The sequence below is a fragment of the Rhineura floridana genome, chromosome 7 (genome assembly GCF_030035675.1).
Source record: "Rhineura floridana isolate rRhiFlo1 chromosome 7, rRhiFlo1.hap2, whole genome shotgun sequence".
NCBI classification, from domain to species: domain Eukaryota; kingdom Metazoa; phylum Chordata; class Lepidosauria; order Squamata; family Rhineuridae; genus Rhineura; species Rhineura floridana.
Window position 1 is genome coordinate 51389298 of NC_084486.1, and position 12236 is coordinate 51401533.

The window sequence follows — 12236 nt, forward strand, 5'->3', positions numbered from 1 at the left end:
TCTTCATTGGAGGCTTACTCCCTAGCAAGTGTGTTGATTATTTATTTGGTTGGTTTATTTAATATATTTGTATACTGCTTTTCAAGAAAAAAATATCTTCCCAAAGTGGTTTACAAGTCACATACTGAACATACAATAAAATACAATCATAAAACTACAAACATCTCAAAAAATATGCCAAGTCTTCCTCAGGTCAGCAGCACCTGGAAGATCTTTCACTATCCATGGAGACTTGGGAGGCGCTTTGCACCCTAAATCACTATATGATTGCTTGGAGAGTATAGGCAGGCATGAAATGCATAAAAACATTGTATAAAAACCTAGTCTCATTTCAAATCTCTCTGAAACCCAGCAGCAAAGCTCCATCTCCTCCACTGTTTTAATTCAAGGCACAGTCTATTTTTAAAACAAGATGCCCTCAAATGTACTTAATAATAACACATATTGAGTGCTGATGACAGTTTAAAAAAAAGTTTAAAAGGCATAGAAATACTCAACAAAGGCACTCTCAATACCTGATCTCAAGGAGAATTACAAACAACTGTGAATATATTTCTAAAATGAAAGGGAGGAGATTCACTTGTGTTGCAGATGTAAAAAAAATTAAAACAATTGAGAAAGAAGTTAATAGACTTGGGATACAATCTCATATTCATACAGTATTGTTAAGTCCCTCTGAAATCAGTATGATTTACTTCCAGGTAAACATTATCGAGTAAGATCGAGCTTTTCAAGAGTTTTCCCATGCCTAGAAAAACAGATCAGATCGCCTGACTGCATTGTGGCCCAAGACCAATCTTTACATTTTCCAAACAAACAGCAGTTGAGGATCAGTGCATCCATCCATCCAAATGAAGAACACAAAGGTCATTAATATGTGCAATTCAGTTTTCTTTCCATTATAAAATAAATGCTAATTATAATGCATGCACTCACCGCTTGACAGATAATAGGGTATTTTACACGGTTTATTCCGCCAGCAAAAACAGCAAAAGTGAGAGCGGTATGGAAACAGAAGTTGAGAAGCATGTGCCAGCCTTTTCTGCTGATTCGAATTGTGCTGTTTGAAGTTAACAAAAACAAAGTCATATAGCTGTTCTGAAAAGCATTGCATAAATTCTAACAATACATTAAATGTACAGCCATGGATTCACACCCAGGATGCCTTTAGGGGATCAAAAGTGTTTATGGTTGATTCAGGATCTGTTGAGCTGGAATAGTTATTTTGCATCAATAAGCCTTGCTTTCATGAATGAAGCACTACAGAATTACAGAGCATTTGAGACTCAGCTTCTTTCTTGGGTTACCTTCTCTGACAACTGTGTTACTGCACTGAAATCTGAACACCATTGCCCTTTGTTAATAGCTATGCTGCTACCTACCTAGTGATCAGTTATCCTGAGATGACTCAGATGCAAATAAAATCATTTATTTAACCAGGGGCTATAGGGGCAGGTTGGCTGCCTCTCTCTATCTCTTTTGTTTTCTTATTTTAGCATTCAATTAGACATTTGAATGTGTAAACAGAGCCAGAAGCAATTTTTAAGAGGTTGTTCGCATAACTATACTATGATATACTACCTACAGAACAACAACTGTGGTTTTATACTTAGTTAACAACAATATTTGTTTGTTTGTTGCCTTTTTGTCCCACTCTTCCTCCAAGGAGCTCTGGGCAGTGGGGTTTTTAAGCTCCCTCACTGTTACTCAAAGCTGGCTCTAGTGCCAGCTCATCTTCAGAGTTGGATCTGGAAGTGAATCTCTACAGCATTCTTTGGACTAAGAATGAATATGAATTAAAGGATACCTTTAAATCATTTTAAGCCTAGTACTCATGTTTACTCCAATAGAATGTGAGTCCCTCTCATATAATACTAGCACCCAGAGTCATCCAGTAATTCTGAAATGTGGGAAGATTCAGGACAGACAAAAGTACTTCTTTACACAGCACACAGTTAAAACTATGGAGTCCATCTTTAATGGCTTTAAAGGGGGATTTGAGAAATTCATGGAGGATAATGAGACCAATGGCTACTAGCCATGACACTGTGTACGGCTTCTACAGTATCAGAGGCAGTATGCTTTTGAATACAACTTGCTGGAGAACACAAGCAGGAAGAGTGCTTTTGTGCTCATGTCCTGCTTGCCAGCTTCCCATAGGCATCTGGTTGGGCACTATGGGAAGAGGATGCTGGACTAGATGGGCTTTTGGTCTGATCTACCAGAGCTCTTTTTATAATCTTAAGGGACCAGCGGCAAAACTCATTCACAGGTTGCTGACAAGCCCCAGCAACATAGGAAGGAGAGGTGCTACTGTAGCTCATAGACCATGAGGGTAGCATAAGTACTGGGCCTTATTCTACAGCATTAGAGTTTGATAAACAGACATATTGAGACTTACAGTACATATTGCATACTTCTGTATGTGAAAAGAGTATGAAACTCCTAATTAATCCGGTATAGACAAAACCAAACGAACAATACATCCGTTATTTTCTGATTTATGCTATGATAGTACAATTAAACAGCATCTCTAAGCCACTTACGTACAATCAATCACATAAAATGACACCTATAGATAAGTAGCAAAATGCCTGTATTGATGATGATGAGTGGGGTGTGGGCAGCCCTGTAGCTATCCTTCCTTGTTAGGTGGGGCAGCCACATTTCTAGGTGGACATTAGTGCGGGAGAGGTGTATAGCACCAGGAAATCACAAAGGATGTGAGGGCCAAGCCAGGGGAAGGGAAAGGTAGTGAGTTTCCCCATCACTACTTCTCCATCCAGAGAGTCTGTTAACTTACATGAATGAACTTTAATCTGTTGAATTGTCTCATCCTTTTTTGAGAGATCCCCAGGACTACCAGACTCAGAAGCTTGACCTTGCCTATATCTACAGTCCCCTTTCACCTGGTCTGTCCCTATGTTCTGATTCTTCATGAACTGAACTACTTTGGTAAAGATAGTGAGCTCCTGAGCTTGGCTTTGATGCTGCATTAGGTATCTCAGTTTTAGATTCCACCTGAAAACAAACTTATCCATACTACAAATTTAGGGAAGGGCAGAGGGAAAACAAATACTATAGGGTGTGTTAACTCTTCCTTAAGAGTCCCTCCTTCCTGCTCCTGGCCTTTCCATTTTCTTTCCTATTGGACAATCAAGGGGATTTTTTTAACTGGCTGCTATATAAAGGACGAACTAAGCAACTGAAAATTAATTGTGGAAAGCAACTGGATTTTTTTTACTGGTTGCAGGGTTGATTTTTCTATCTAGAAACCCTGAAAAGGCCTCATGGTGAGCTGCATGTATGGGAAAATAAAAAAATTAGGCTTGAGTTACAATCTAGGTGTCCAGTCTATCAGCTAACTAACTGTAGTTTTGTTTAAACATGCTTTTGTTTAATTGGTCTGTGGTGATTACATATGTCACTGTGTCAAGCTACATAATACTATGCTGCAGAAGTGGTCCTGGGCCCTACAAGACTATTAAGTGGACTTCCAGTTCATAAAAGGCAAGGACAATGTATTGGCCGATGGACTGTCAAGGCAGGTGGCTGGGACTGCAGTGACGTGACCAGACGGAGGAACAAAGAAAGACATTTTCCCCAGAGAGACTTGTTTTATTTGTTAACGCGGCGTATGAATCCTGGAACAGGAATAATACTCTGCCGTTATTTTAAGGGGGGGGGAATGTGATGATCCTGTATTAGTGTAAATATGGTAAGTGCTGTTTGTATAGGAGATACATGGTAAGTGGAATGAAAGAGGAGGGGGGAGTGAATGGGCAGTAGAATGCTGGATGATTGGCTGAGTGTTTAGAATGGCTGAGAGTATAAATGGAAGGATGACAGTTGAATCGGGGTGGACGGTGATCGTGAGTGGGTTGTTTTGGTGGGTTTTTGAGAGGAGATTGGGTGGAGAGTTGGTGGATGTGAGGAGAGTGTGGAGTTCAGATTAATACTAAGACCAGTACCTCAGGAATAGATGAAACCATATGCTTAAGTGCCTTTATAAAGAAATCTTGTTATCTCTGTTATTTAATAAATATATTTGGTTTACCAAAGGCCTGATCCTTGGCTGGGGTTTCACAGACCAGAAGGGAGGGTAAGGTAAATACCAAGGCTGAAGGGAAACAAATGGTGGCAGCGGTGAAGGGGAAAATATAACACCACAAGTATTCAGAGCAAACCAGAATTATCTGCATTGATACAAAGGGAGTGGGACAGCTTAAGCACTCAGTCACAGAGGTAACCTGATAGAGAGACTCAGGCAGAGTCTCTGGGAATACTGGTTATAGGACGTGACTGGTGGTGCTACCTAGCAGGGGGATTTGTTGAGATCTGTGCTAGAGCGGGGAGAGAAACCATAAAAAAGGACAGTCCGGACTGGTGGAGTCCCTGGTGGTGCCTAGTGACAGGCAGTAACCACAAGCAGGTAGGAACCTGACAGGGAGAGCCAGGGAAGGGCGTCACATACACTAGGAATGGGTAACTATGTTAATTTTGGTTCTCTCAGTTTCTCATTTTTCCAATCTTAGGTTCAGTTTTCCACATTTCTGCAGCAATTTGCAATTTTTTAATTAAAAAACTCTCATGAAAATTCTCCAACATTTTAGTGCAAATTTCTCCTAATAAACACACTTTTGTAGACAGTTTTGACTGATGTACACATTTTTGCAAGCCATTTCTCATCATATAATGCATTTTGCATGTTATTTTCACTCATATTAATTTTTATGCACATTTTCCCCTAATACCTGCGTCTGTGTTGGAATTGCTTTTTAATATGTTTTTTTAAAACCTTTTCCCCCCTAAGCAATATGTTTTTAACCCTTTTTATTTAAGATGCTTTTAAAGCTTTTTAAAAAAATGTTTTTAAAGTTGTTTTGTTTTAATGTATTTTAAGGTCTGTTTTTATGATGTTTCAAAGTGTTTTTAGTGCTTTTGTTTGCCGCCCTGGGCTCCTGCTGGGAGGAAGGGCAGGATATAAATCAAATAATAAATTTATTTATTTATTTATTTATTACATTTATATACAACCCATAGCTGAAGCTCTCTGGGCAGTTTACAGTTTAAAAAACACTAAAAACAAATATACAAATTTTAAAACAAAATAAACAATTTAAAAACACAATTTAAAAAAATTTAAAAACAATTTAATATGATTTTTTGTAAACATCACAAAATTTGAATAAGTGCAAATTCTCACCCATCCCTAGTGTACACAGCAATATTTCTATTCCTCTAGAACTGTGTTCATCCTTAAACATTAAGTAATCAAGAAAAAAAAATAGCCAGTATGATTGTGAGCATAGTGAGTGCTTTAAAAGGGTAAAAGGTAGCCATTTTTTCCAGATCACTTTAAGTTATCTCTTTATTTCACACTTTAGCAATAAGCACCCAGTCCTGATCTACTCATTATGATAACTGCAGAATAAACAAACTCTTACTTCTTATTGCAGGTAAACAAACATGCTTCTTTATTGCAGGCTGGGTAGAAACACAACTGAAAATGAAAATGAAAGGTGGAGCAAAGAAAAGTCCAAGGGGTGGAGTCTAACTCTAGCCCATAATATAAAGTTCTAATATTTAACTCTTCAAAGGGCATGTTCCTACACAGGCTGTTTTTTTTACAGGATCATTTAAGAAATTATAGGGTGATTGCGATCATGAAAAATTCACCCTCACTCAGGGAAAGTCTTGAGTGAGCAAGCTTTTGGGGGCTCTTCCAGATGATGCTTTTGTTGTGCACTCGCCCTGCCTTATTCACTGAATCTTTCAGGGGGCCCTATTCTTAAATTGCTCCTGTTCTTAAAACAAGCTGCCATTCTTTAAATGGAGGCTGTCATTTTCTGTCATGTCATGAATGAAAAAGACAATTTCCTCAAAATTTAGGAGGGGGAAGCACAGCTCTGGGGGCAGTGGCACCACCATTCCCCCCCACCACCACTAGAGGCCTGGGTGTGTGTGCAGAGTTTGTATATTGTGAGAATCCCTGGAGTCCTCTATACAGTAAGACACAGAAGGGGCTGCACCATAATACTGTCCTCATGTGCACTACAAGAAAAGTAAATGATCCACACCATGGGAAAAAGTAAATGAAATCAAATGTTTTCATCCAATGAAAGTATCAGGGTGGGTTATCTCTAGCATCCAGTAACCCATCCATTGAAATAAGCCTGCTCCTGTCTGGATAGCCCTATCCTAAAGAATATTTCTTGATCCCAAGCACAGGAATGGGGAACCTGTGGCCCTCCAGATGTGGGTGGACTACAACTTCCATCATCTCTGACCACTGACCAAGCTTGATGGGGGCTGATGTAAACTGTAATCCAACAATGTCCAGAGGACCACAGGTTCCTCAACCTTGCACTAGAGTACGGGAGGATGCTGTCCACCTTACATAGATAAGATGAATGACAACACAAGCATCCTGATATGAACAATATTAAAGAATATATGGGCTACTCCATCAGTTACAGTAGAAAAAAGGTACATTTTTTTAAAAAAAAGTTAGCAAGTGCCCACTTCTTTCACATAACACTTGATGTGGCTATATGGCTTTTTTTCTCATTCTGCATGCTGTGCTGGAACACATGCGGGAGAACAGTCCTAGTGAAGGCCACCAAGATTGTTTCCATGGCGTATGGAGGGGGTGGGGAGATGTAGATCCATATCATATTTTATGGGTTAAAAGTAGGCACACTCAATGCTGTTAATATCAACTGACTTGTACTGCCACATGTTAAAGTGTACTATGTCTCCTTTAGTGATTACAACAGCCACTGAAGGTTTTACTTGGGATTGTACTACCATGCTGTGTGTCTACATGTGCCTCGTAACAAGGAACTTTTCTTGGAGCCTGTTAACATCTTACAGGAACTTGAGATCTCCCATTGTTTGTCCTGGTGCCTCAGCATGGGGGGGGGCAGCAGACCTCCATTGTTTCCTTTCCCTGAGTGTCCCTGCTAGTCTCGCTGCCAGCCATTAAGTTTTTTTAAGGGAAAGGTCCTTTGGGATTCAGGAGGGGAGGGAGGGAGGGGTGCAATTATTTTCAAAATGTCAGATGGCTTGAGAAATAAGCAAAATTATTTCCGATGTTGGGGTGGGGGGAGAGATATCTCATTGATGAGCCAATACGATGTGAGCTAGGGGAAGCTCTTCCATCTTTATTTTATTTTGAATGAAGCCGAATGGCATCTGCAGCCAGACTACACTGTTGCAAGGGATCAAACCAGCTAAATGCCACTGAGGTGGTGGCAGGGAACAATTTGGCCAAATCCTCTGCTTCCTTTTAACACCACAGCCCACAAGTTTTCCCCATGGCTCAGTCTGCGTGTGGTGTGTGGAAGGAAGACTGCTGAGATTATTACAATTACCAAATTATGCATGCCAGATCTCCTCCTGGAGGCCCACACATCCAAAAACTGGATGGGGTGGGGAAAGTATAGTTTAAAGCACTTTAAAAAAACCCCAGAAGAAAAGTCTTAGGAAATAAGGGCTGGCTCAAGTTAATGCTAACAACTGGCATATCCCTACTTACCTGTGATGCACAATATAGGTGATAATTGAAGCAAACAGGCATAACAGCATGACAGCAGTACATGCATAGACCACAGGGTGCAGGAACTCCCCAGGGTACTGGGGGAGGGTCAACACTGTCTTCAGATCCTGCCAAGCAAAGAAAACAAAACAGATTAATATTCTAAAAGTATATATGACTCCAGTCTCAGTGCTTTACTTGCCTCTAGCCAGAGCAGAGCTACATTGAACTTATTCAGAAGTTGTTTATTAATGGTGGTTGTTCTCAGTCAGCAACCTCATTCTATATTGTTCCGTGCCACCCCAATCTCTGAGCGGTGAGAGATCTCCAGGGGTCCCTGCGCTTACCCAGGGTTTGGTTTCCTTGGAAAGAAGGTCAGCGGAGACTGTGGTGTCTTTATGAAATATGGTTTATTTATTTGCACACATTCCAACCTGAGCTTAAGATGGAGGAATTCAAATCATCAGCAGTTCAACAGATCTTTCTTTTTCCATCAGGCTTACAGGAGGCATTCTACAGCTTCTCTGCCTGCCTCCAGCACCCAGCCTTTCCTCAGACTCAACTCAAAACATAAGCCTCTCCTTGGCCTCAGGAAGAGGGGTGGCTCTCCTGAAGAGTTTCAATAACAATAGGGTCTCCCTGGCTCATTTGCTAGTTAATGGGCACTTGACAGGCCCATTAACTCACCTGGACACTTGGCCACTCTATTAAACTAACAAAGGGGGATCTGGCCAGCAGTGCAGATTTCTCATCTCCAGGTGCAGGGTTCCAAATCAGAGGCTCATAGAAATCATCTATTTCAACCCCAAACCCATAACAATATGAAGCTGCCTGAATTTTAAGGTCAGTATCTGAGGCTCTGCTCTCTGCTCCTCTGCTGTCAGGTTATTGAGTACTTTGGACTGAGCTTTTTGGGGGTTGTTGCCCATCTTTAGAACACTATTCCCAGGGAAATGTTTCATTCCTTTTTAAGGACAGCATTACTTTAAAAAAAACTCTAGTCGGTATGAAGGCAACTTTATCATGCTGTATAGTAAATATGTTTAAGAACTGCTACTATCTTTTAATGTTATTTTAATAACTTGGAATTCTAGCATTTTGTTTTGCTATATGATCATGATGTTTGATGCTGTTAACTGCCTTGTGAGAATAGATACCCTTCAAGCCAGGTAAAAAATAGATTTCAAAAACAAACCATATATATACATACTTGTAACAAAACAGATTTTTAATTTTACTAGCAAAATGTTTCGGCTTCCACCTTCATCAGCTGCTAACTTACAACTGCTGTTATAGAGCTTTGAGGATGGAATGCTCAGAGGCGCTTCATTTGCAGAAGCTAAGTGAGGTTTGTACTGTTCTCCAGGTTAAGGCCATATTGTAGAAAATAATGAACAAGAAATAATGCTTATTTGGCTTTTGTAGAATTTGCTTGGCTTAAGGAAAATAAAGACAATACCGGTGTCTTAGTAAACATTCCATAGGCACGTACTTTGCTGTTTACATAAGCTGGCCTGGCTATCTTGCTGTCTGTGTAAACTAACCTGGCTGGCAAAACCGGTTTCACAAGTATCCTCAATGGTGCTGAGTGAGGAGACAACGCCTGCCTAAGGAATGTGGCAAAGGGCCAACCAGACCTTATATGGAAAAAGATCTGGAATAAGGAGGTAGGCTGGACAATGAATTAATGTATGCATGATGTATATGGGGCCGACGGTATAAAAACCTGGCTGCGTCCAGGGAAGGGCAGACTCGGCTTTGTTCGTTTCTCCACTTGCAAGTGCTTCAATAAAACTCTGGCTTTACTTTTAAGACCGTTTCGTCGTTCCTTGAGTAATATTGAAACCTTGTACTCGGGAGCGGATCCTCGCCTAACAATAAAACGAATATTGTGGGCGTTTGTTACAATATGGTGCCAGTGTGTCCAGGGAGTATATCCATAAGTTCTCCCTCTTAGTCAGTGCTGTTGGATCTGTTGGCATCTCTATAGCTGTGTTCCTCAGTGTTAAAATGTTTTGCAACTGGTTGCTCCACTTTTTTAGTCAAGATTGCCAATTTGTGATTTCTGAAGCATGTGTATAGATCAGTTGTAGTTTTTCCTACGTATTAGATATGACCTGGGTTTTGTTTGCATTTGATGACATAAATTATATTGCAGGACATGCAGGTGATTTGATGTAATATGTAATATATTCTGCCAATCCTAGTGCTTTTGAAAGTAGTTATCTCCATGAGGTACACACAGGTGATACGTTGTCTGGAGTAAAAAGGATGAGATCCAGGTTTACTGATAGGTGGCTTAAGCACAGCTCTCACGAATAGTTTGCAAAAGTTAGGAGGCTGGTGAAATGCTACAACAGAAGGCTTGTTGATGGCTCCAGCAAGACATTCAGAGTTTGCTAGCAATGGGTAGCTCTCCCTGACTGCTAGGCGACAGTTAGGAGATGTTGGCTGGAAATCTACCACAAATGGAATACGTTGGTCTTTGTTTTTTGAAACCTCATTATGATGGAGGAGGTTTTCTCTGGATAGAACGGGGTCCCAGTGGATGTTGCAATTGATTACATGTGGAGGATGTCCTCTCAGAAGAAGGTGTTCCTTAAGTTCACTAATCCTTCTTTGGTATTTCTTTTTGTTGTCACAAATACATTTGATTCTGAGAGCTAAGCTACAGACAATGTTTTTCTTTATAAGGTTAGGATGGCAGGATTTCCATTTTAGATAGGTGTGGGCATCATTGGTTTGCTCTAGAGAGCGTATTGCCACCATATAAGTGGTTTATTAATGGCCTTTTTGTTCCAGTTTACTCATAAATAGATTCACATATGATGGAGCCATTTAAGTTCCCATAGCTGTGCCTTGCAGTTGCAGGTAGTGTTCTCTATTGAATGTAAAGTTGTTGCAAATCAGGGCTTAGTGTAGCTAAAGTTGTGATGACCTCTGTTGGAGGATTGTTAGAATTTCTCATGTTGAAGAACTCATTTAAAGCCTGAATCCCATCATTATGTGGGACGTTTTGCACTGTATTTTGTAAATTTAAGTCAATGTTTAGAGACTTAATTTTAAGTAAAAAGTGATTGGTGTCTTTGATATATGATGGGACGTTTTGCACCGTATTTTATAAATTTAAGTCAATGTACAGAGAAATCCTTTCAGTAGCTGTGTTGTTGTCTGAGATAATGGGGCGTTGACTTTGTGGATTTTAGGCAGCATGTGAAAACTTCCAGGGGTGGGATTTGGATTGATAAGGAGATCAGTAGTCTCTTCTTTAAGAAGTTTTCTACTTGTAAGGTTTCATATAGTTGTAATGATATGTGTACTGAGATCTGTGGATGTCTGTATGTTGTTCATGCTTTAGTTGTTTTTGACCTTCTGCTATGTAGTCTGCAGTGTTAAGTACCATGACAGCATCACCCTTATCTGCAGGCTTGATGACAACATCCCTTCTCATCTGAAGGTTCCTTAGGGGTATTCTTTCTTTTGAAAGGTTGTCATGAGTTGGTGTGTGGTTGTTAACGACTCTGTTTACTGATAAGAGAAAGGTTTCTAGGACTGGATTCCTGTTAATGTTCGGTGTCCAGGTTTTAGGTGGCAGAAACTGTAGTAGAGGATCTCTATTGTAGAGGTCTATGTTATTCTTAGAGTCATCATAAAATAATTCAGTCAATCTGCATCTCCTTTCAAATGCTTTTCATTTGTGGTTTATTGTGCTCTCTTGGTGTAGGGCACAAGTTGAGGCCTTTGGATAGAAGCCTAATTTCATTAGGTGACATTTTGCCCACAGTGAGATTGATTACTGTTGTGGAGTCATTTCTCTAAGTTATGTCAGGTGATCTTGTTATACATATATAAGTTTTTGGAGTAAATATTTTGAATCTCCTGTTTTTATATATACACACCTACACCGGAAAATCCATGGTTTAGTCTCACTATAGGTGCTGTATGCATGAAAGGAAATCACTTAGCTTTTCATACTACAGATAACAACCCTCTTCTTGTTTACATAATCAGTTACACTTGCATGAAAGAGCTGTTAGTTAAAGATCCTACAATTTCACCAGGAGTCTTTATCCTCTTTCAACTGATTTTGGCCTCTGATTTGTTCCTTGAACCTGTGTGCATGTAAGATCTTGAACTGAACTCAGGGAAACGTATGTCAAGTTAGTTGTAAATGGTTGCGTACAAAATTCCATATTGTCTCCTTAATATGCAAGGAGGACATTCTTGCATCCAAAAATGCTTGTCATTCTTTGACAAAGCTCAGATTCAAACTTAAAGGTCAGATCCCTAGTTCCTTGCTGTACTCTCCCCCACACTGCCTTCCTTCCTTCCTTCCTTCCTTCCTTCCTTCCTTCCTTCCTTCCTTCCTTCCTTCCTTTCTTTCTTTCTTATTTTAAAGACTATATAATGATATCTAGAAAACACCAACTAAGGATAATATTTAGATTTGGGGGAATCCATTTGAGGGCTGCGTTGTCAGACTTTCATCTAAAAATAACAAGGCAATGAGAAAAGGAATACTGGCAAAAGGACCACCTTAATGGATTTAATGAAGCTGAGAGAGCAGTGTTATCCAGGACTGTTAACCTGACTTTGCAAGATAGACTGAGAGAAATAAACAATCCTCCAGTGTTGATCACTGTTATACCCTATTGCAGGTTGAAAGGTTATGTTGAAAGAGAAGCTTATGGCAACC

General features: G+C 40.0%; 1 protein-coding gene across 18 annotated transcripts in view; it reads right to left on the reverse strand.

Moving 5' to 3' along the window:
* The window catches only part of ADGRA1 (adhesion G protein-coupled receptor A1), a 588775-nt gene that overhangs the window by 93615 nt on the left and 482924 nt on the right, over positions 1-12236 (reverse strand). For all 18 annotated transcript variants that reach the window (XM_061635602.1, XM_061635607.1, XM_061635603.1 and 15 more), the window contains 2 exons: positions 7541-7668; positions 937-1060 (listed from right to left, as the gene is read on the reverse strand). In XM_061635602.1, the coding sequence (XP_061491586.1) occupies positions 937-1060; positions 7541-7668 (252 nt within the window). The remainder of the gene's footprint in view (positions 1-936; positions 1061-7540; positions 7669-12236) is intronic.